General features: G+C 38.6%; 1 protein-coding gene across 1 annotated transcript in view; it reads left to right on the top strand.

Annotated features, from left to right (window-relative positions):
- Positions 1 to 24,799, top strand: part of FREM2 (FRAS1 related extracellular matrix 2) — a gene marked incomplete at its 5' end in the record, with an annotated part of 127,672 nt that overhangs the window by 76,239 nt on the left and 26,634 nt on the right. The window contains 9 exons of the mRNA XM_084279278.1: positions 127 to 378; positions 14,283 to 14,432; positions 16,316 to 16,525; positions 16,764 to 16,961; positions 19,716 to 19,880; positions 19,958 to 20,140; positions 22,207 to 22,337; positions 23,253 to 23,411; positions 24,262 to 24,565. Of these exons, the coding sequence (XP_084135404.1) occupies positions 127 to 378; positions 14,283 to 14,432; positions 16,316 to 16,525; positions 16,764 to 16,961; positions 19,716 to 19,880; positions 19,958 to 20,140; positions 22,207 to 22,337; positions 23,253 to 23,411; positions 24,262 to 24,565 (1,752 nt within the window). The remainder of the gene's footprint in view (positions 1 to 126; positions 379 to 14,282; positions 14,433 to 16,315; positions 16,526 to 16,763; positions 16,962 to 19,715; positions 19,881 to 19,957; positions 20,141 to 22,206; positions 22,338 to 23,252; positions 23,412 to 24,261; positions 24,566 to 24,799) is intronic.

Here is a 24,799-nt window from a genome sequence, read left to right as displayed (position 1 = left end):
AGCCCATCTTATCACCTAAAAATAAATAAATAAAAATTTAAAGATCATGAAAATAAAATTTAGCCTCTGAGGGGGGATGGCTGTAACTGTGGTTTGTACAGTGACTCTTTTCCTTTTATGTCACAGGAACAGCATCTGGCACTGCCCCAACCTCTGTACTTTCTTACTCTGACTACATATCCAGGCCTGAGGATCACAACAGCATTCTCCGGTTTGACAAAGATGAACGAGAAAAAACCTGTCGGGTAGTCATCATAGATGATTCCCTGTACGAAGAGGCTGAGACCTTCGATGTCTTGCTGAGCATGCCAATGGGTGGCAGAATCGGCACAGAATTCCCCAGCACTCGAATTACCATCGTACCTGACAAGGATGACGGTAAGACATCATGTAATAGAGTGATGTTCTCAGTCCAGGGCTGAAATTACAGGTAGCCTCACACTGAAATCAACATAGAGAAGTTGGATTTTTGCAATTCTTCCTGGTAGTTAAATCCAGGAAGGGCTGACAGAATAGCATCCTTCGTTCGGCTGCTCAATAGCCGTGATATATTGCACTTAAAGGGACGTTTTTGGTGGTGATTGGAGAGAGGTCTGTGACTAAGAAAGAGTAGAATCAGCACACTACCGCTTTGGAAAATACATGTAAATAATATTACAGCCTTTCAGCGTCCCTAGCATTGGTGTGGCAACTCTCTTTCTGGGAGTGGTAGCAAAAAGATTTCCAAGGACAGTTTCCCTCATTTATACACGATGTTTGGAGGCTGACAACTGTAAAATCTGTGAAAGGAATACTGATAAACTATTTTTGTCCTCTCTATGAGGCCATAAACCACCTACTGTCACACTGTCATATTTCCTAAAGACTAAAATGAGGAATTATATGGTACAGCAGTCCTTGAAAGTCTGATGCCAAGGCAGACAGATATTATCAGCACAGTGATTTCTCCCTAGTTAAGGGTATAAAAGGCAGCTTTTAAAGGCAAGAAGTTGACACCCATCTAATGGCATTATAAATAGTCTGCCTGAAATTTCTCACCTGTAATCCTATGACAGAGGTGACTTTGTTTTCTCTATGAAGCATTTGAGTAATCATATAACATCAATGGGTACAGCAGTTTTGAAATAACGCCTCTTGTAAAGTACCAGGTCATATATCCAACATAGGCTTAAACAGAAATGTTTATCTGGCTGTGACAGCAAATGGAGGTTTATTTCTATAGGGGTGTTACCACAGTTGGATTTTTCAAAATTGTTTTGATGAATTCATGAATTTTACAGTTTGTGGATACCAGAGCACAGAATATTGGGAGAGTAGCTATAAAAAACCAAATCTGCAAAGAAACTGATTTCCCAGCTTCAACCACTTAAAATGTATGCAGAAAGTTTGGGGTGGGGAGCGTGTTCCTCCAAGAGTTAATGAAAAAAAGAGATGATCTGATATTAGACCATCTAATAACTTCAGAGGGAACCTCAGTCTCTTAAAGGGAACACATATACTTTCTTTTTTAGCATTTGAAGTTAGACATTGTAATACACAAGTTTTTTAACAGTAACCTAGAGTGGCTTTGAATAAAAAATTATGGAAATTAATAAATTCCAACACAGTATACAAATTAACAGTTTATGAAACACCCATAAAATGTTTAGAAAGTTAACAAGAAATATCCTTTATTTTAACACTGCCATTAGAGAACGTGAGAAGTACTTTGGTTTATGTACCACCATTCAGTTCTAAGTCTGTTATTTCCTGTATTTATTAGCACAACATGCCTTAACGCTATAAACTTTTCAATAGGAATCATTTAACAAATACAAAGAATCTCATGGGATTTATTAAAAAATCTGACATGGGGAAGTGTTTGGGAAATTTAAGTAAAATATTTTCAGTGAAAACATTAATTTTAATAAGGTAAAACAGTGTATATGTGAAATGAAAAAAGCATTTTTTAGCTTTTAGCAATAAAACTTTAGAACATGCTGAAGACAGAGACGGATAAAAGCTTTAGCACATAGATTATAATCATCAAACTAAAGTCATGTTAGCATACTAAATTCTGTAGTCCACTTCAGTCTCTTTACATCACATCTACTGATATATTTTTGTCACTGTTTGTTTAAAATTATCTCCTAATAACAAAGTTTCTTTGGACAAATGTCACAGTTGTGATTTCTCCAAGTACAGTGACTGGATTAACATTATGAATTTACTTCTTCAGGTCAAAAGATACAAACAGCAAAGGTCAAAGTTTAATAATACTACATGAGATCTTTCCTATGGAAGTCAAGTCAGCACTAGCAAAGTTACCTTATCTCCTCTGGCATTCAATGCAAGTTAATTAGGAAACATACACCTTCAGTACCTATCATCAAAGTCTTTTCTTCTTTTATTTCTAGAGAAGGCCCCTAGGGTCTAACTAAAATAGCTGAGTTCCTATACAATCATGACAGTAAACAAAAAGTCAATTTTCTGGTAAACCAGAGTATATTAAAGAAATTCCTGGCAACTGAATACTTTAATTGGGGATTATGCAGTTGTACGGTGCTGCCAAAGCAAAATCTGGAAAAAAAAACCCATAGTATGCTGAACATGTACAGGTATTTATATTCTGAGAAAGATTATTTTTAAATTGATGCTGCTGTTGGGACACTTCTTACTTTGGAAGGGACTTATCCTGATAGGTCCTCAAGCTGGAGACAGAAAGAAAAGAGGAAAAAGATTAAGTTAATGGAATGGACAGGAAAGCAAACTATGAGTGGTAATCAAGGATTCAGTTACATATGCCACTACAGTTTAAGCACTAAAAAATAAAAATATGAATCTGTTTGAATCAGAGAGGTGATAGTTACTAACCATGAACCACAGGAAGAAGAGCTTGCAAGGGAAAGGCCTAAGTAAATCATCCACTCTAGTGGTGGCAGTAATCTCGCTGGATATTAGCATCTATACATTTAGATGCCGCATTAAAACAGCTTATGCCAGGTTCCTTCTGTAGTTAATGAAAAGAGAAATGGATGCCCAGGAATCACCCCATCCATTCTAGGAGAAATAACTAATCTGTTGAGATCAGTCACCATGTGTACCTTGTGCATCTGAATGCCTCAATTTCTGACAGTATGTATAAACCCTACCTTCATTCCAAAGTCATAAGTACTACTGGGCATGAAGGAAGACATTCTTTCTAATTTTGTGTTAGAATAACTCCTGCCATGAAATGCCATTAAACTACAAAGAGATACATAGGTATTCATCCTTCATAATATAACTATGGTTTTAAAGAAAAGTCTAAAAGAGTCTAGTTGAAATCTAACAAAACATGAATGCCGAAAAGTGTTTCAATAGGTATTCGGCTCTTCAAGGTTAAAAAAACCTACAACAACAAAAAAATCAAACATTTTCCATACAAATATGAATTTGTGGTGCTAAATCTGGCCAGAATTGATGAGCTGAACTATTTGTGTTCATGCCTCTCAAGGAATTGGGGGATGAACAGAAATCCCTGAAGAACTGGAGTTCAGAGATTGGCTCAGAACATAACCCATCCTGCATGAAGAACAGAGCTCAACATAAAGCTCATTTGGAGGAGGCACTTTACATTGCATAATAGATCAATATTATGCATCTAGGAAAAGGAATATAAGGTTCCTGTGCACTTTTCATTCCCCTTGGAGAGAGGAGTGCTGGAGTTCAGTCTCAGACCCTGAAACACTCAAACCCCGCAGAAATGTCTGAATCCCCAAGCCCAGGGGCAACTAAGCATGATCAGTGTGCAAGTGCTCTTTGTTTTTCCAGCGGAAGCTGTGACTCCAAAGTCTTTTCACATATCTAGAGGAAAAAAAAAAGGAGATCAAATTCTTTTGTTAGTACTCATCTGGTAATGAGGAGCCTGTAATTGGTTACAAGACTAACTGTTGCTGTGTTGTGTGCAAGAAGTTTGATACAAAATGCTTTAGTCCTTGCAACAAGGCTTACAGTCAGAGCTGTGCTCTGTATAGTCAAATGTTTTGGTTTTCAGGCCGCTGATTTGGACCCTTTCTTACTTACTCTGTTTTGTCCTATAAGCAAATTTTAAACTCTTTGGTTTGTAATCACATTTTGAAACCAGAAGAGGAGAGGCGTGATGAATGCCAAGCTGGGAGTTTGCAGCTAAGAGAAAAATGCTTATAATTATTTTGTTTGCTTATAGTTTTCTCGTCAGTGGCTGTCTTCCCATGTGATTTTAATTCCATGCTACTGTATTTAGTGTTGCCATGTGAGCACACAGCCTTACAGCCAGGCTGACAAACAGTCATCTTGCCTTAGTGGAATTGTTGAAGCCTCATGCTGTTCACAGCAGGAAGTACATTAAATACATTTGTTCCACTTCATTCACATTAGATGGGCAAGCAGCCGTTCAGACTTCTTCTTGACATTTCTGCGTCAAGGCTGGGAATGCAAAGGACTCAGATTTATGTCAGAGGTTTGCTTACCGTTTTCTTTATACCTACTCAACAGAATCAATCACTCCTATCATCCACATGACAGAGGGTAGCACTGTCCGGGGATATTTTACAGCTGAGTAAACTAGATGATGGTATGATCATGTTATGGTAATGCAAAAAGCCAATGTTAGATGTCAAACAACAGATTAATTCTCTAGTCTTATGGAGATTTATTTAAAACATTTGCTCACACTCCCCCTACAGTTAATTAAACTTTGGAAATCCTTAGACCGTGTTGTGGAAATTACTAGCCTCTAACACTTGTACATCTTGCTTGGAGTAGTAAAGTCTATATTGACATTTGCTATCAATAGCCTGAAAAGGTGAAGAAAATCAGCTCTGCAGTGCTACATTATAAATATATGCATTGCATTAAGTGCCCCAGTGGGCATGCAGTATCAACTAACCTTCATGTGTGCTAATTTTTCAACTAACTTTTCGGTGTGTACAGAGCCAAATTTCCAGTTGTTGATAATTAAATATTCTATTACTTACCCAGTTTGTCAGAGGAACATCCTTATCTCACAAGGCTATCTGGAATCTCCTCATTTCCACTGGCCTCCAAGGCAAGTGATCCAATATGTCTTTTCCTTTTTGACATTAGGTGTGCCATAACCTTAAACTGAATGAGTAGTCAATTGATCGTGGCAGTTAATATCTGCCAGTCTATTTGTCCAATTTTAGTTACAACCTGAACAGTGTAGGCAGAGCATGCCCCATGTTGTATTATGGACTGAAGTTGTGGTTTGGCCAAGTATCCTTTACCGTTCTCTGGAGGTGATGAAAATAACAAACTAGCCATCTATGATTACTTTGTCCCATTTCTGTTCTTATAGTGTCTGTGGTCAGATGCCTCTGGCACTTCTGCTCAGGTTTTAATTTCTTATGTCCTCTTCTTAGGTAAAATCTCTGTGAGACCCCCTTCTCTTTAGCCAGTCTGTGGCAGGTGGCCAGACTGGCAACTAATCAAGGGAGAAAGTGGAAGACATCCAATTTGTGACTCTTGCTTTCTGTATTTACTTCTAGTTTCTTATCACCATTTCAAAAGAAGGAAAACTGTACAATTTATGATGATAGGCTTAAGATTTTGGAAAGTCCCTGTTTGCAGTCTATCACAGAAACAAATTAATATCATAGTAAGATATTCTGTAAAGGCAACCAGGTGCATTTACGATTTGCTTCTCTAACATTGTCTCTTAGTGACAGTTTATTATATATGTGTATGCTGGTACACACTCATACATGTATATGAACTAATGATGTTAGATTAATCTTCCCTTCACTTATCTGCATACTAAGTATATATTCTAACCTTACGATCTAGGCTCCTTTAATCAGTAAGGATGAACAGACCATGACCTCCAGACAGTACTTTGTCACATCTATTTCAGAGGACTCCTTTACATTAGAGATAGAACAGCATATCTCTAAGCCTTCATTACCGCAGGCCCTTAAACAGTCAGCTTGCTTATGCATTATTGTAGTTCTATGTGCATTAAACTAGTATTTCTGGGAGAATGTTGAAACAGAAAACAGCTTTTGAGTTTTGTACTCGAAGAACATTAAAAAGTTGATAAGCAGAAGATAGGAGACCACATGAGCTGTAGAAAATTGATACTCTCAGTTAAAATTAGAATTTCTGAGTTAAATGAGATGGTGTTCTTAAATGTAATGATGTTGTTTTCCAAAGCCTAATGGATCATCATTTTATGACAGTTCACTCAAGAATATATTGAAAATCTTTCTCTCTCCTGCCTTTCTGTAGCATGTTATATTTTAAGACTTTGGCCTTTGTACTACAGATATTTATTATAGGCTGCTTGAAAATGTAATGAAAGCCTAGCAAACCATTCTAAAATAATAATTTGCTCTTGGTTGCTTGTGCTTTTAGGGTTTGAATTTAATGACCTTGTGAGTGCTTTCTGTGCTTAAGTTTTGGATCATCAAGTTGTATAGGATATCTCAGTGCATTCAGTTTTCCTAAGGTTTCTTCAGATCATCTAGCTTCCTTTGAAGATCCTTATACTGTGACTTTGCCATGTTGCACATCAGTCTTTGAAGATACAAAAGATACTGAACAGAAGAATAACCTGTCTACCCCATTGGGCTTTAATGATGTTGATTCACCTTTTGAATGTGTAAGTCATCAAAGGATTAACTCACATTACTGTCTGTCAGGCAACTCTTTTCCCTCCCACACGAACGGGGTCAGAAGTCCAAACAAGAGAATTCAAGAGCTTTTAACATACAGCAGAGCATATTTTCTGTCATTGGAGCTCTGTTTCTGTGGTCTGATGTCTGGCTGTTGTGCACCCTCAGCAAGTTTGCAGTTGGCACCAAGCTTGAGGGAAGAGCTGCCATCCAGAGCGACCTGGACAGGCTTGAGGTGAGGGCCCATATGAACCTCATGAAGTTCAACAAGACCAAGTGCCAACAAAGCCCTCAGAGATGGGGCAGTCTTCAATATCAGTGCAAACTGGGGGATGAGTAGTATCATGTCCTGCACAGAAAGACATGAGGATACTGGTGGATGAAAAATTGGACATGAGCCAGCAATGTGTGCTTGCAGTCCAGAAAGCCAACCACATCCTGGGGTGCATAAAATGAAATGTGGCCAGCATATCAAGGAAGGTGATTCTGCCCCTCTGGTCTGTGAGACCCTACCTGGTATACTACATCCAGCTCTGGGATCCTCAGCACAAGACAGACATACACCTTGTGGACTGGGTTCAGAGTAGGGACACAAAAATGCTTAGGGGGCTGGAACACCTCTTCTGTGAGGAAAGGCTGAGAGAGTTGGGGTTGTTCAGCCGGGAGAAGTCTCTGGGAACAGTTTCTGGCAACCTTTTAATATATAAAGGGGCCTTATAAGAAAGAGAGACTTTTTATCAGGGCCTGCAATAAGAGGACAAGAGGCAACAGCTTTAAACTGAAAGAGGGTAGATTTATATTAGACATAACGAAGAAGTGTTTTATGATAAAGTTGATGACACACTGGAAGAGATTGTCCAGAGAAGCTGTGGATTCCCCATCCCTGGAAGTGTTCAAAGAGAGGTTGGATGGGGCTTTGGGAAACTTGATCTACTGAAAGACATCTGTGGACATGGCACAGGGTTCAGTACATGAAGTTTAAGTACTGTGTGCAGTTTTGGGTGCCATAGTACAAGAGGGACATGAAACTATTGGAGAGTGTCCAGAGGAGAACAATGAGGGAGTCTGAAGGGGGAAACTTACAAGGAGAGGCTGAAGTCCCTCCGTTTGTTCAGCCTGGAGCAAAGGAGACTGAGGGGAGACTGGGGAAGAACTGTTCACGAGGCCATGTAGCAACAGGGGTAATGGTTTTAAACTCGAAAAGAGGAGATTTAGGTTGATATTAGGGAAAAATTCTTCAATATGAGGGTGGTGGATCTCTGGAACAGGTTGCTCAGAATGACCTGATCTAGTGAAGATGTCCCTTTGCTGTAGGAGGGTTGTACTAATGACCTCTAAAAGTCCCTTTCAACCTTACACATTCTATGATTCTATTGTTCATCACAGTCTGTGGCTTTCTTATAAGGGGGAGCAAAGGGGCAGATGCCCATCTCTTCTCTTTGGTGACCAGTGATAGAATCTGAGGGAACGGCATGAAGCTGAGACAGGGGAGGTTTAGTTTGAATATTAGGAAGAGGTTCTTTACTGAGGAGGTGATCGGGCACTGGAACAGGTTCCCCAAGGAAGTGGTCACAGCACTGAGCTTGACTGAGTTCAAGAAGCATCTGGATGATGCCCTCAGTCCCATGCTCTGACTTGTCTGGCCCTGTGTGGAGCCAGGAGTTGGACTCAATGATCATTATGGGTCCCTTCCAACTCAGGATATTCTATGATGCCATGATCTTTAAAGGTCCCTTTTGACCCAAATCATTCTGTGATTTTTTGAAAAATTACTCTCAGAAAATGCACAATTTGGATTTATTTCAAATTTTTGAATATTGTTACATCATTTTTCTCAAAGTCTATGGGCTTTCATTGCTCACCCTTTTTCAGCATCCATTTACTTTTATAAAGGCCCAGGAATTATTATATTTGCTACTGAGTCTCCACTATTTCCTTGACAACTTCCCATCAGCAATCATTGCCAAATATGTTTGTTTACCATTGAAAAGCCTTACTACCACTACTTGCCATCCAGTGGAAATCTCAGATAGGGAGAAAACATAACTGGTATCACTATGACTTTGGGCTTTAAAATTTTAGAGATCAAGGTTGTAATTTAAGTTGATGCTGTTACAAGGTATTATAAAGAAAGGACTGTGATTTTGTGGTTATGTTTGTTAATATGGGCATAGGTGTGAGGAAGTGAAAAATTGAAAATACTATTTTCAGCAAACCTCTGGATTTGCTTATATTATGCTTACTGCACTCAAACCTGTTCTACAGACTGCTTCCTCTGCAAGGCCCAGTAGTAAACCAATTATTCAATTAAAGTGTGAAAAACATATTTAGAAATGGCTACATGTTATATGTTTATGTAGCCTGATTTCTAAAATGCTGCTCAGCTTCTCCTACTGTGTCTGTTTGTAGGAGTCCTTGTGTATGTTTCACTGAGTGTGAGCTCCTTCATGCTTGGTTTCCTTGTGAGGTACCTTGTGTGTGGTGTATTTAAATACTTCTGCCAAGCCTTCCCATTTATCTGTCTGCCTCTGACTCATCAATTCTTTGAGAATTTTTTACTGATGGCATTTCCTGGGCTTCTTACATAAAAATAATCTTATTCTTTTTAAAAATAGAACATGTAGAAGACTCTGAGTCGGTTTCATGCTCTGTGGGAGGTCTAGCCGCTGGGAAAATTGTATGTGAAAATCAGATGGTTGTTGTGGATAATATGATCACATTTGGGTGTGTCCCCAGATTCCAAAGTGTTTGTTTCTTCAGCTATTAGCCTTTTATTTGCATTGGTAAATGAGGCAATTATCTGCATTATGGAACGGTTTGAGCAAGTGATTGAAGCTTGGTGTACTGCTAGCAGGAAAAAACATTTGGCCCTGTCCTTTGAATGCAAACATAGGAAAAACTCCTATGACACCTGTGGTAGTTCCAGTGATAGCAAGGTCTGTATGTTACATCCTGATATTGTGTGAAATTATTGTGACATTACTACCTCTACTAATAAATATTTTCATGTTTGTTCACATACATATGAATTTGGTATTTCAGAAAGGTAACAGTGTTTCTCAACAAATCAACAAAGGTAAATTAATTGCCTCCAACTTAAGTTCACTTACAATAGCCAATCTCATACATTAATCTTTCTTCTGAAAGGCCAGTTATAGGTGGGAGACAACTTAAGACTGTTCATTGCTATCTTGTGCATAATAGCTAACTAATGGTTGAAAAAATCATCTTTAGTGTAAAGGCACACATCTTGAACAGCAAGACTTCATGCACTCAGATGTCTTTACTCTCTGTGAGTCAGGAATACTCTGTATATCATCTAGTTCTTAATGAACCATTGTGAATTGCAATCTGACATTAAGCAAAATCAGAGTTAGCTTAGTTCTTCTGAGCTACAGAAGAACTGGCTGGCCCTGTGTGGACCCAGGAGTTGGACTTGATGATCCTTATGTACTGTAAACTACACTGCAGGCTGTCCTTGCAGCAGGAATGGGACTGACAAGAAAAGAGTAGGTGACCAGCTATGGGGTGTCACTGTAGCCACCTTACTCTGCCACCCTCAGTCTTGCAGCCAGGGCTGCAGACTACTTCCTTTTCTGTGCTACTTTGCCGACACTTGAGTTTTACTTACTCTTGTAGTGGAGAGGTTAGACATGCATTCCAGGCCTGCTAGACAAGTGTTGCTTGTGATGGTAGAGAAACTGAAGCATGGATGCAATTTGACATAAAGGGTGAATTAACATGTGAAGAACTGTATTGAATCAGTATGTATCATAAATTAATTAAAAGTGAATCATATATAGTGTTGTTAATAGCAGCTACTGATCTCGATTCACTCTGATACTCTACTGAAATTACTGGATTAAGTTGCATAAAATAAGAGTAATTCAGCAATTACCAGTCCAGTCAATGTATGGCTTTGCCTTTGTAGATTAAATAAAAATCTTGTGCTTTTCTTAAAAAATACCACTGAGTTTGGTAAACTTATGTCTGTCCTTTTGCCTGCTATAATCTTTTCAGTATCCTTTAAAAAATATTTGTTAGACAGAAATAAACTGAGACAAATGGGAATGCAGTAATTGTTTGCTTGAGATACTGCATGTGGCAATTTGTCTGCCACTAGTGATTTTGATTCTGAGGTGAATTTACTTTTTGATTGCCAAAGTTACGACAACAGCGCTCAGAAAATGAAAGCTGTTAAGATTACAACATATGAATTTAGAATTTAATCTGTTTTGACCACATCAAATAAAAAGCTATTGGCATTGGCACAATAAGTACCTAGAACTGAGCTCTGACTGTAGTCCTGACCCCTGCTTCTACAGCATTCAGCAAAAATGAATGACTTGGCAAATTAAATTAATTGTGCTAAATGCAAGCTCAGTTGCTTGCATAGCTTCAAATATGTGTAAATAGCTGTAGAATGGTGCTGCCTACTTTTAGATGTTAAAGTCCTCCTTGATAATAACATAATATAAACTTTTTGGTAATGGACATTTTTTCTGAGCTTTTCTTTTCCTTGTATTAACATGTATATATGAGAGAGATTACAGAAGTTGACCTTTTTGCTACTATACAGTAAATGCCCATTCCTTATCACATCTAATGGAACTTGTGTTCTTAACTGGTCTACCTAGAACTCACCCACTACATGTTTAGAAGGGTGGAGTGTCCTGTGCTAAATACAGACTCGGCAGCTCAGTCATTTAATGCTAGCTGTGATACTGAAATGCAAGTAAACATTTTGCAGGGATGTATTCGTTGTCTAGGTATGAGCCAGATCAGAGGAAATCTTGTCATTATGTCCAAGCTAATTAGCTGTGTCAACCATCAGGGCTCATTACTTCGGATGCAGCATTGCACTAGCATGCCTAGACTGTACCAGAACAGGTTGGTAAGCTTACAAAACACTGTCTCACACCTTCTGCATTACCATGACAGATTTCTGATAGCTCTGGCAACTCACGATGTTGACATCATAGTCTTCATTGTACTGTGCATGGAAAGAAGGATGGCAAAAGCTTTTAGGAATAAATGGTTTAAAACCACTAGGGAAGATCAAGCATGAGTTCAGTTGTAATGACTGCTTCTCCTAGTTCCAGTATCCGAGTATGTCAGTGGCAGGTCCAGTTTTCTTGTAATATTTCTCTCCTTCTGAGAATATATACACATGTGTATCTTTGTGTGTCTCTCACTGGAAGCATGTATCACTGAAAATCACTTCAGTATTCCAGCTTACTGAGATGTCAGCACAGAAGAATCTGTTCTTTTGCATTTGTGCTAACTATCCCGCCTCACGTATTATTTGCACTGGCAGCACATACTGATTGTGGCACTTTGCATATCTTACAACCAACCTACTCTTTTGCTGTGTCCCTCTAAAGCAGATTATAAGCATATCATTTTAAAAACAAAAGCCTCCTTGGAAATAAGTTTTTTTGTGCTATCTCACTGATTTTCTGATATACGTTCAAAGATAGACCTCTTTCTAGCAGCATGAGAAGTGTGTTTGTTTTCCTGCTCGATGACTGACTAGTGCTGTAGTTGATATATGCTCCTGACTGTGTAAGTGCCAAGGCAAGACAAAGATTTCATTTCCGTGCCAAGAAACCTGGGAGTAAAGCTCCTAACCTTTCTCCTCTGATTATTGTAACTTCATGCCAGTGAAATCTGTGAGTCTGAACAAAAAAAACAAACCAAAACAAAAAAACCAAAACCAAACCCAAACAAAAAACCAACCCTTCCTCTTATTTCTGTAAGAGGAACCATTAAATTTGCAGTGGTCTCTTTCCAGGGTGATTACTAGATTAAAGACCTGCTGTAAGTGAGCCTTCAGCCATTGAGCAGAGTGTTTTCCAGCCATGGCCTGAGAAAGACAATGCTTTCCCTGTTGGTAGCTTGGCTCTGCTACTTCCCCTGGGGAGCTACTAACACAGTTTACAGGAAATGAACTTACAAAACATTTGTAAGGATTTGTTTCCTAGGATGGGTAGCCATGCAGAATACATCTGTCATTGAAGATACATGCCTCAAAAAGTGTAAAAACCTCACGCTGGGACACAAGGCAAGCTAACTGAAGCTTTATAGGCACTGTTATGTTTGGCTGTGACTACAGGAAAGCAATGCATGAGAAATCTTCTTCAGCAGCAGTAAAGCAAGCACTAGGCTAACACTACAAAAACTCAACACCATTTTCTTTTACACCTCCCATCTAGTTTAAGGCAGGTCATCTAAGTTCCCTGTTTAGTCAGTGAGTAGAAGCATATGCTTCCAGATATCCTTAGAGTTTACTCACTGCAGTGGATGAGCTATCTCCATATGCTCATTATGATGGGAAACCTCCTGGAATTGCCTATGCTTGTCCTTGAAAGCTGAGAGCAAGCAGGCTACAAATGTGAGTACCTCTTACTTAAGAGCTTAAAATGAGGTGGGGCCAAGTCTAGATTTGTTTCCAGAACTACCACACCATTATAGAGAGAACAGGATTATAAAACTGAGATTAGACTTGGAAAAGTGTGCTAACTTTAAAAATACTTGTTTAAAAAATGACATCTATTAGATTTATTAATATTTTAACTATCTTTATTAACCATTGGCATGTTTATAACCATTTGACCCTAGTACACATTCTGTATTTTTAACCTCTAGAGGTTGGATAAGCTTTTTTTCCATCTTGAGAGTTTTAAAGGATCATTGTGTGTCTGAAATGGTCCATTTCTTTGCAGATCTAATATGTAGTTCTGCAGTATGGCTGTAAGTAGAACACTTATCAAAGTTAGTAGGTATGCAAGAAGGTCCAGAGAGTGTATATACTTACTCTTACATGTTCGAAACAGGAATGGAAAGGGTAACAATGAGGAGCTGATATACATCCAGGATGAAGCTGGACAATGTTCTTAAGTCGATTTCCTTTGTGTAATTACTGTGGGTAGGAAACCAAAAAAAAAAGTGAAAAAAAAATAAGAATGAAAATATCTGTTACATGAGATAGCACTTAAACTCCTTTGCTTTTTGCTCTTCTTTCTTATAAGCTGTGGAACTTTAATATTAAGATAAAACACTATTCACATTCCAGTTTACATGAAATAAGACTGATGATGTTTTAAATGCTAGATGCGGGGGAACTAAAATTAAGTATTTGCCCCTTTGGTTTGCTGGAAAGCCTTTCCAAAAGCAGCTTCAGTTATATATCATGTTCCAGTCTGGTTTTAGCAATAGGAGTCTGTGCGAACATTCAAGTTAAGGTTTTATGATCTATATTCACCTTTGTCCATTTGCACCAAAGTGAAAAATGCAAGGAATTTTCTGGCTTGTGCACAGGAACCAACTCAAATAAGTTTAATGTGATAACATGTTTGGGTTTTGCAGAGATTCATACCTGCTGACACACAAAGTTGAAAATGTAGGAGGCAAGAAAAACATTACAGTGCTGATATAACAATTGCTGTCCCAAAATAGGCAAACCAATGCTTGAAAAGAAGCCAAAAATACATAGAAAAACTCCAAACCTTAAAAAAAGAAAATAAAAAGCTTTCTTTCACTTACTGTAAAGAACAAAGTGCTCTCCATTGCCTAATTGTGGATTTTATGCTCTTGTTACCTTCAACGTAAGTTTAAAAATATTTATGGATGTTGTGCTTCTTTCACCAGAACCAGCATTCTACTTTGGGAACGATGAGTACTGTGTTGACGAGAGTGCTGGCTACGTGGAGGTGCGTGTCTGGAGGACTGGAACGGATCTGTCCAAAGCTGCGTCTGTTACAGTGAGGTCTCGCAAATCTGAACCGGTAACTGCAGAGGGTGAGTTATTGTCCTGCTCTACATTCAGAATACATCTCAACAACAGATGTGTTTGGCCTTTATGTAGATTCAGCTACGTAAGATTTATGCTTTTAGCAGATCTTTCTTAGAACAGTTCAAGTAGTTACAGAGTTTCTTTCAGAGAAATAGGAGCAGGAGCAACTGTGAAGTCCAGCACTGAGAGATGCTTTCAGATACTCATAAAACCTTACCCCACAAAGATGATTACTGACTCTGGGCACAAAGTTTCAATCACTGACTGTGTGCAGATTTTTCTCCTCTCTTTTTTACTGTAGACAATGAGTAGTTATTATCTAGTATCCTGTTCAAGGGGTTTGCTACTGCTGTGTAGCTTTGACAGAAGTTCGTTTGCAGAATCAAGTGTTAGTGTATTCTTTTTTTCCCACAAACCACAACATTTAAGATTAAGACATTCATATCATATAAAGTCAGCATAAAAATTATCATCCTTAAATTCTTATCCAGAATGCAACTGGACAGTAGGGTTTATCTTCTCAACTCATTTTCAGTAAGGCAAAGTTGTTTAAATCTTTACTGTTATTGCAGGAATATCTAAACATATGTCTGTACCATACATAACATATATGATAAATATCATCTTTCTAATGAATAAGAAAATTATGAAGTCTGGAAAAAAGATATGATTACTTCATTTCTGAATTTGCTTTGTATGATCTGATGTCTTTATCTCAGCTTGAATTTTTAAATTATTTGGGGGGGGAAAATAATATCACAGTAAGAATCTAGATTAATTGTGCCAGCACTTCTAGGATTCAAAACTGGGAGTGGCACAACTCTTGACCATTCTGGTCTGTGGGTCACAGCCTGAAAGCTCTGACGTGGCAGGCTGCCTGTAAAGCCATGAACCTAGTTCTTGGTTTTTCACAGAGCAGCAGATACTGCTGCTCTGAGCCGCCAGTCCTGACATCCTGCCTTAGCTTGGGGGTAGAGGAGCAGGGACTCTAGCCAAGTGTACATCTGATAATGGCCTTTAATCTTGCCAAATTTTGTCAAATTCAAAGAATTCCAAACACTTTTTAATTTCAATGAAACTGTTTCCCCCAAAGCTTTGTTTCAGCAGCTCCACTGCTTACTCTCCCTGCAACGTGAGTATTTTAACTCAGCCCTTCATTACAGTCCTGAATAGCTTTAGTGCTTTGGATCCAAGATACAGCATCATGTTTCAGTCAGTATCTTGCTTTGTTTCTTTCTTCTCATTGTTATGTCTTGGCTTGCTTTCCTTAAAACAACACAAAACAAAACAAAACACAAGAGCAAGCCAAACCCAGAGCAGTCTGCCTTTAACACTAAGGTGCCAGACCCCTCCTGACATGGTCTGAGACGAATTTGTTTCTTTTGGTTTCCATTCATTCTGTTTTACACAACTCCTCTGAACAGCAGTTCTTCCTTATGGCCACCTCACCAGCCTTTTTTCCTTACCTTTTTACATAATGGTCTCAAAACTTCCAACTTCATTACAGAGTAATATGAAGTTTCTTTCCAAAAGTCTTTGCTTTATCGCCAGAGTCTCTCTCCAAGTTTTATGCTTAGTTTTGTTTCTTACAATGAGCTTTATTGGATTTAGTGGAAAAAACACTGGTTTACATCAGAACAGAATCAACCGTTTTATTACTTCTATTCTAAACAAGAAGTTACTTAATATCAACTTGTTTTATTATATAGTTCAGATTAGATGGTCAAAAGATATTTTTGTTTTACATGATTGCAAAAATTTAGCAAATTTAAAAATTATATTAAAAAATAGATTTACCTAAATTAAGTGCCTATTGATAAATATCTATATTTTTAATTGTATGTAATACTGTTTGTTCATTTGATATTCATCTCCTTTTCATTGGTAGCTGGAGTAGATTATGTTGGCATCAGTCGTAATTTGGATTTTTCCCCTGGAGTCAATATGCAGACGTTTCGTGTTGTAATTCTGGATGACCTCGGACAGCCTATGTTAGAAGGAACTGAGAAGTTTGAGCTTGTGCTAAGGATGCCCATGAACGCTGCCCTTGGAGAACCCAGCAAGGTCACCATCTTCATTAATGACTCTGTCTCTGACTGTGAGTACTACTTTTTGTACCTTTTCACATTTATGGAGATGGATGACTGCAAGACACAGCCAGCACTTCTCCTATTGAATAACATCTTTTAGCTGTAGAAAATCTGTTATTTATTCTCTAGCTTATTACCTTATATATCTGGTGCAGTGTGACTTAGCTGAACTTGAAATAGTGGAGGGAAGATACAGTAACTTTTGCAACTATACTTTACACATGCTTTTTATGTTTTTCTGCCCAGTGCCTAAGATGCAGTTTAAAGAATCTGTATATGTAGGCAATGAAAATGATGGACAGATTTCTGCCATGGTATACAGGAGTGGGGATATCCGATACACATCCACTGTGAGATGCTATACAAGGCAAGGTTCAGCTCAGGTAATGATGGACTTTGAAGAGCGTCCTAATACTGACAGTTCCATCATCACATTCCTTCCTGGTAAGCTCTTGAACTTCTTTTAGACACTTACAGTCTACTATCTTTTGGCTTGGTTTGGTTTGGTTTGCCTTGCTTTACTTTGTTTTAATTGTGTCTTCTCATAAAGCAGTGCCAAAAATACTGCCAAAAATACTGCTCTGGAACACCAAATTATTTTCCATACACAGTGGGTAGAGTGCACACAAATTATGTCTATTTGTGTAATGATTTTCCAGGGATAATCAATAGCAACCACAGGGACGTACCTTCACATAGCTCTAGCATGAGGGACAAGGTCTTTTTTATCCATGGTAGCAAAAGCAGGTTCAGAGTAACATGATAACAGAATCATGGAGCTGCTGTCAGAAGTGAAACTTCAGAAGCTCTGTTCTTTGTTAAGCAGATTTCTGGTAAATAAATTTGTCTTGCACTGAAATGAGTAATACACCTTTCAACAGGTATAGAACTCTAATTTCTGTTTGAATTTTTCCCTAGGGAAGCTTTTAGTAGTTCCCAGTATCATGTACTTAATATCTCACATGAGAGATAAAACACAAATCAATTGGGTGTTACTATCTTAGAAGAATATTTCCTGATTCCGTTTGTGCAGAAAACAGTTTCATCTTTGAGTCTTTTAAGTTTATACACACATAATATTGTTTACAAGCTCTAAACAAATTCTGTCATGAGTATAAAATCCTTGGTATGCCCTTATCACAGAAATGACTAGCTTTATATTGCTATAGACATATATCACAGTCCTTGTGTAAAGTGAGTTGTTTGGACTATCTTTATTTAGAGCTGGCCTCGGCTTTTAGTGCTGTCATGTACTCCATGCCTTTGCCATTGCTTCTGTGCAACCAGGAAAGACAGCCCAACTTATTAGGCTTAAAGGATCTAGGCCTCTTATTCCTAAGTGACTTTTATCTTTTTTTTGAGTATCAGTCTACTATTTCTGCATGATGACAAGGAGTAAAGAGGTCTACTTCAGTGTGTCCATAAGCTTCTCAGGCCTGTTTGAGATGCAGAAGTTTCAGTAGTTTTCACATTTACCAGGTAAAAATGAGCAGGATGAATATATTTTTTTTTTCCTCCTCATGGAGAATTTATTTTCTGTAGGGGAAAAAAAACACCTCAGAAAATGAATGCAGTCAGCATCCTGATTTGGTTCTTCATCTTGATAATTTTTACATATATAATGATGAAAAAAAATACTGGAAATTGGCCTTATCTCTCTCATGTTCTGTGCTGTTCCCTTTTAAGAGATGTAGGACTCATTCTCATGATGATGAGCCCACATAGTCTGACACAGAGCCAGATGCTCTGCCCACCACTCACAATTCTTGCCGCTCTTGTAGAAGACCAAAGGCAAGGCCTTTTTCCCAGAGTCTCGGAACATCTAGGAAGTCACAGAATCACACACAAGGTTGGAAGAGACCTTTGAAGATCATCGAGTCCAACCATTCCCATCCTATGCTAAACCATATCCCTAAGTACCTCATTAACCCTTTTTTTGAACACATCCAGGGAAGGTGACTCAACCACCTCCCTGGGCAGCCTGTTCCAGGCCCTGACAACTCTTTCACTAAAAACTTTTTTTCTAATGTCCAATCTAAACCTGCCCTGGCACAGTTTAATGCCATTTCCCCTTGCTCTATCTTCTGTCACCTGGCTGAAGAGACCATCGCCCACCTCTCTACAACCTCTCCTCAGGTAGTTGTAGCTGGTGAGAAGGTCTCCCCTCAGACTCCTCTTCTCCAGGCTAAAGATTCCCAGCTCCCTCAGCCGTTCCTCATATGATTTGCCCTCCAGCCCCTTCACCAGCCTGGTTGCCCTTCTCTGCACTTGCTCAAGGACTTCAATGTCCTTTTCATGGTGAGGAGCCCAGAACTGCACACAGTACTCAAGGTGTGGCCTCACCAATGCCGAGTACAGGGTAACAATTACCTCCCTAGACCTACTGGCCACACTGTTTTTGATACAAGCCAAGATGCCATTGGCCTTCTTGGCTGCCCGGGCACACTGCTGGCTCATATTCAGCCTGCGGTCAACCAACACCCCAAGGTCTTTCTCTTCCTGACAGCTCTCCAGCCAGTCTCCCCCAAGCCTGTAGTGTTGCATGGAGTTGTTATGTCCCATGTGCAGCACTCTACACTTGGCCATGTTAAACTTCATCCCGTTGGCACATTGATTTATGTGTGCTCAAACTCAGCATTTCTCAACTCCAAAGCATTTTAAAGGCAATACTCACTGTCATTTGGAACCAGTGGGAGTTTAAAAGACATAGAGTTCAAATGCAGTAATATAAGTGAAGGTCCACACAGTTGGAGAGTGTCTCGAAAAGGTCTGCAATTCTTGAAACAAAAAACTCAGGGATAAAATTACTGTTACTGCTAGTGAATGTTTCTATTACTCTGCTTCCTCACACAAGCACTTATTTTTTAGATTCATGCATTGGAGGAGATCTCTATAAAGGAGTATTTTATTCTTAGAGAAGCCAAAAGGAACAATACATGCAAAGTGGCTATACCAAATAGAAACTTGTCTTAGAGAAGTTGCTAAATGTGAGATTTAACTTAAATAGTGAGCTTCCATAGAATGGTAATGATTACTATTCTGCTTTCACTATTGTCATTGGTCATTAACTTATATGGTGTCAAGGTGAATGCCTTGGTGAGCTGAAGCATCCTGTGATTCCTTGAGCTTGAAAAGAAGTGCTGTAATAGAGCAAGAACACCTAAGTTCTGCATGATATTACCTTCAGAATGATTGCAGGTGAAACCGAGAAGCCTTGCACGCTGGTGCTTATGGATGATACTTTCCATGAAGAAGAGGAAGAACTACGTCTGGTTCTTGGCACTCCGAGAAGTGATTCTTCCTTTGGTGCCTCAATTGGTGAACAAAATGAGACCCTGATAAAGATTCGGGATGATGCAGACAGTAAGAAATTATTTTGTTGTTACTGGCTTTTGAATGCCCATTTGTGTGCTCTGAAAACATTTTTCTTCTAATTATAGAGGCTATCATTAAGTTTGGTGAGACCAAATTTAGTGTGAGTGAACCAAAGGACACAATGCAAGTAGCAGTTGTAAAAATCCCAGTGCTACGTCTGGGAGATACTTCCAAGGTTTCTGTCGTGAGAGTTCATACAAAGGATGGATCTGCTACTTCTGGAGAAGACTATCACCCTATATCTGAAGGTAGGATCATTCAGATGGTTGTCATGTCCTACTAATTGTTTTTATTCATGTCTGTAACATAATTCTGAAAAGTTAAATAACTTTATGAATAAAATATTTTGCAACCACATCCATTAATATGGTTTGCTATTCAGATTCAATATGGACATGACCCCATGTGTTATGCAAATGCAGTGAAAATATTTACAGAAGAATTGTGACTCCTTCAAAAACATCTGTAACTCAAGTAACTATGGAAAAAATTTCTAACATTTGCAAAGTGTAATACTGTTATTCTACTTATGGGATACTTAGGGGATACTTATGGAATACCAAAACATCTACTTATGTGTCTCTTTCTGATTATTTTTTACTTTCATAATAATTAAGCTTTCTTTCTATATCTCTGCAATTCACTGCCCACAGCTTCTCACTAGTAATGAATGAGGAGAGAAGTTGTGCAACAGAATGAGAAATTTCTTAGCTGATAAACTTTTTTCCATTAATAGCCCACCCACATTGTTTAATGAAAGACTAATAGAGTTTGTAGCACTATGATATTTCTTTTTCTTCTAAAGTTTATGATAATACATGATACTGAGCTGTGTTTTAAGATGAATCATTCATTGCTGGAGTGTTTTCACAGTTTTGGATGAACTGTTTTGTTTTTCAGTGCAGCTGAAAGATAGGACTTATTTTTTAACATCCAGCAACAACACTGAGCCATCTCCAAACTCCATGGAAGAGGCATTTCCTATTAGTGATATTTGAAGAGAAAAATTGTCAGCAATAAGAAAATTATCAGCCTGGAACTTGCTAATTCCAGTCACTTTGCCTAATGCATTTTAGAGTTTTGCACTTTCTCCCTGAAAACCACAGAAGTTTTTAGTGCCAGCTAATACTTATACTATATGCATTACCTAGTGCTTTGCTTGCCTTCACCCTGCTGTGCACCAACAGCATTTGGGGGCTGGGTTCTCAAGGGAAACATGCTACTGCAGAACAAGAGGCTCTGGGTCTCTGCCCAGAAGGCTTTGACAAAGGTCTGTGATCTGTAGGATTTCCCCACAGGTTTCAAAACATCTGTGGTTTAGGGAGCCTGCCTATTCAGCCATGGGCATAAGCCCCAGATCCTTAACTGTCCTTATCAGGACCAGCAGGACAGAAAAATGAGTTGGAAAAAAAAATCCCGAAACTTGTGGGTTAAAGTAAAGAGAGTTTAGTAAAGCAAAAGGCCACACATGGAAGCAAAGGGAAAACAAAAGATTATTCTCTGCTTCCCGTCAGCAGGTGATGTCTGGCCACTTCCCCTGAAGGAGGGCTTCAGTATGCACAGCGGTTGCTCTGGAAGACTAACTTTGTAAAAGCAAGTGCCCCTACGTTCTCCCTGTATCTTTCAGCTGCTTATTGCTGAGCAGCCATCATGTGGTGTGGAATAACCCTTTGGTCAGTTGGGGTCAGCTGTCCTGGCTGTATCGCCTCCCAGAATCTTGCCTACCCCTAGCCTACTGCTGAGGTGGGGAGAAATGTAGGAGAGACAGCCTTGGTGCTGTGCCAGCCCTGCTCAGTAATAGCCAAAACACCGGTGTGTTATCAACACCCTGCTGGCTACCAACATCCAGTACAGTGCTGTGAGGGCTGCTGTGGGAAAAATTAACTCCATCTCAGCCAGGCCCAATGTAGCCATTTTCCATAAATCTGGCTTTGTGCTTTATTTTTGGTATATACAATATCAAAATGCATTTTGTTTGAGTAATCAGTGACAATGCTTAGAATTATTCAGCTTTTTAGTCATTCACATGTCACCAACATTTATTTAATAATTAGTCCCAGATGATTTTCAAAATATTAAGTTCTATTAGACTAAATCCTGGTCTTTGAAATTCTCTTTTGATGGTGATAATGCCTTATTTTCAGTGATTTCCACATGTGGCCACTCCTATTCATTATTAGTAGCTTTAGCATCAAATAGGTTAAATATATAAACATCTGTAATTGGAAGAGTATTAACTGCCGTGTTTCATGACTGGGCCTAGAATTACAGCTTGTTATGAGCAGCAAATTTATGTGTCTCATCATGTTTTTAGAAATTGAGTTTAAGGAGGGTGAAACACAACACTTTGTGGAGATTGAAGTTCTCTTTGATGGAGTAAGGGAGATGAGAGAAGCCTTCACTGTTCACCTGAAGCCTGATGAGAACATGATTGCAGAAATACAGGTAAAAAACTCAGGCAAAGTTGTCAGCAGTCAAACCCGGTAAACATGCTTTTGTGCTTTCTGGCTCATAACTTTACTCTCAAGTTTCATACATAACATCTTGAACAAAGATGATCATCCCATCTGAGGCAGTAGCACCTACTCAAAACAGTTTTTGCCAAGGCAATAAGATTCATAGGGTCATGGAGACAATGAAAGCTTATGTAGAGCTGACGTCTTCAAGATACCATTCTGGACATATTCTCATCATTGAATCAGTCCTAAGAACTGTTGTCCTCTTAGAAACACTGTCTGGCAGTACAATATAACTTCTGTGCTGTAAAAAAAACAATGAGAGAAGCCTTCACCTATATTTCAGGTGAAATATAGCTTCTGCTGTCAAACCTATGTTAGTATTATTCTTGTGTGAAGTGCAGTAGCCACATATTCTTGTTATTTAACATTATATCATAAATACTTTAAATATAAACAGTATATTCCTCTGATTCTGCATAAAATGTTCTTCAAACTCTTTGTCCCCATCATCAGTACCATCCTGTATATAATTTTAACTCCAGGTAGCCAGACAGCACACAGCCTTTGCTGATGACAAACACACTATTTCATCAGGCATTAAGGAATACAGTGCACATAAGAGTTCTGCCAGTATACTGAAGTGATACAAGAAAACTGGGACACAAGAGGGAGAATGGTCCAGTGTCTTCAGTGTTCTGAAAAGAAAAAAAAATCATTTTAGCTCTTGCTTATATAGTCTGCAATATACTTTCCAGTGCCTCAATTCTTCCTCAATAGCTCATCCAGCTAAGGTTTCAGAACTTATTTTGGGACATGTTTCAAAGGTTAGACATATTCTGATCAAGGTCCAGCTTGTTTATTTAAATGTTCACAGAGAGCTTTTCTGTCTTTTCACTGTCAGACAGCCAAGGCCATTGTTTACATTGAGGAAATGAACAGCATGGCAGATGTCACCTTTCCCTCTGTCCCTCAAGTGGCATCCCTTTTGATATATGATGATACTTCTAGAGCCAAAGACAGAACCAGTCCCATAGCTGGCTATCCTGTCATCTGTATCACAGTGAGTATTTCTGGAGAACGATGGAACAAATCAGTATAAGAATGTTTTACAAAGGAGCAACTGGATTTTGGGCGCTCAATACATATTGTTGGGAATCACACGTGAATTCAAGCTAGAACTGTACTAAGAGCTAATCTAATTTGTCTGGATAGCAAATTAATTTTCAGGAGGGCAGAAAGCATAGATGTTTCATTTGTTCATCACCAAGAACAGTTTAATACTCAAACAATATCTATGATAATGTGGCCTTACTATTTCCTGCATTGTCTTGCCGTAGTTTGCAGAGTTAAAATCACTGGAGACAACAGATAAACCATTGTTTTCAATAAGTGTCACAGACTGAAAAATGAGCCCAGTACTACAGGCTTCTTTCATTGTAATTTTGGAACTGAAAGGTTTGCATGAATATTCATTACTTTGAGGAAGGTTTTGGTTTACCTGCAAGTGGTCTACCTCCATTTTTTATGCACAGGAATGGAACATGTCTTGAATGGTTCTCCTAAATAAAAAAAACAAAAGAAATCTTAAAATTGAAAATATATTTGTAGAATTAGATCAAAGGGTAAAATTCAAGTAGCACGTGGAAGTGTAGTTTGTGCCTTCATATTTCTGCTAGGTTTTCACCCATAAACCATAATTTTAAATACTATTTTTTTATTTCTATATGCATAACTAGACCTGCTTTTTAAATCTAAATGCTGAAAGTCTTACTGTCAAAATAAGGTAATTTCCTAAGAAATGGAAACAACTGGGGGTTGTTAGTTCCCTGTTGTTGAGTTTTGTGGCTCTTGAGAAAATAAAATTCCTTTGCCATGAAACAAATTTTTAACCCTTCTGCCTTGTTCTGCAGGCTTGCAACCCTAAATATGAAGACTTTGAAAAGACTGGTTCAATATGTGCCAGTGAGAACATCAATAACACTCTGACACAATACCGGTGGCTTGTGAGTGCACCCACTGGTCCTGATGGTGTGACTAGCCCCATGAAGGAGGTTGACTTTGATACCTTCTTCACTTCCTCCAAGATGATTACGCTTGACTCCATTTACTTTCAAGCCGGTTCTCGTGTCCAGTGTGCAGCTCGTGCTGTGAATTCAGATGGGAATGAGGGTCTTGAGCTTATGAGCCCTATTGTAACCATAAGCACATCAGAAGGTAAGACAACATCACCTGTTACAAAACCCCCAGACCTCTTTTGCATCCCAAACTTCACCCTTACAAAAACCATATGATTAGGTGTTTTAACACTACAGTCTCAGATTTTCTTCGGTTCTTCACAGAGGTGGTGCAAAAACTCCCTTCTTATCACAGAACAGAACCATATAAAGAAAATGGTTTTCATCTTTGCTAGTTTTCTAGACCTTTAAATAGATATCCACATAGCAAACT

This window comes from Gallinula chloropus (assembly GCF_964237585.1).
Source record: "Gallinula chloropus genome assembly, chromosome: 1".
Lineage (NCBI taxonomy): Eukaryota > Metazoa > Chordata > Aves > Gruiformes > Rallidae > Gallinula > Gallinula chloropus.
This window is presented reverse-complemented; position numbering and strand designations above follow the sequence as displayed.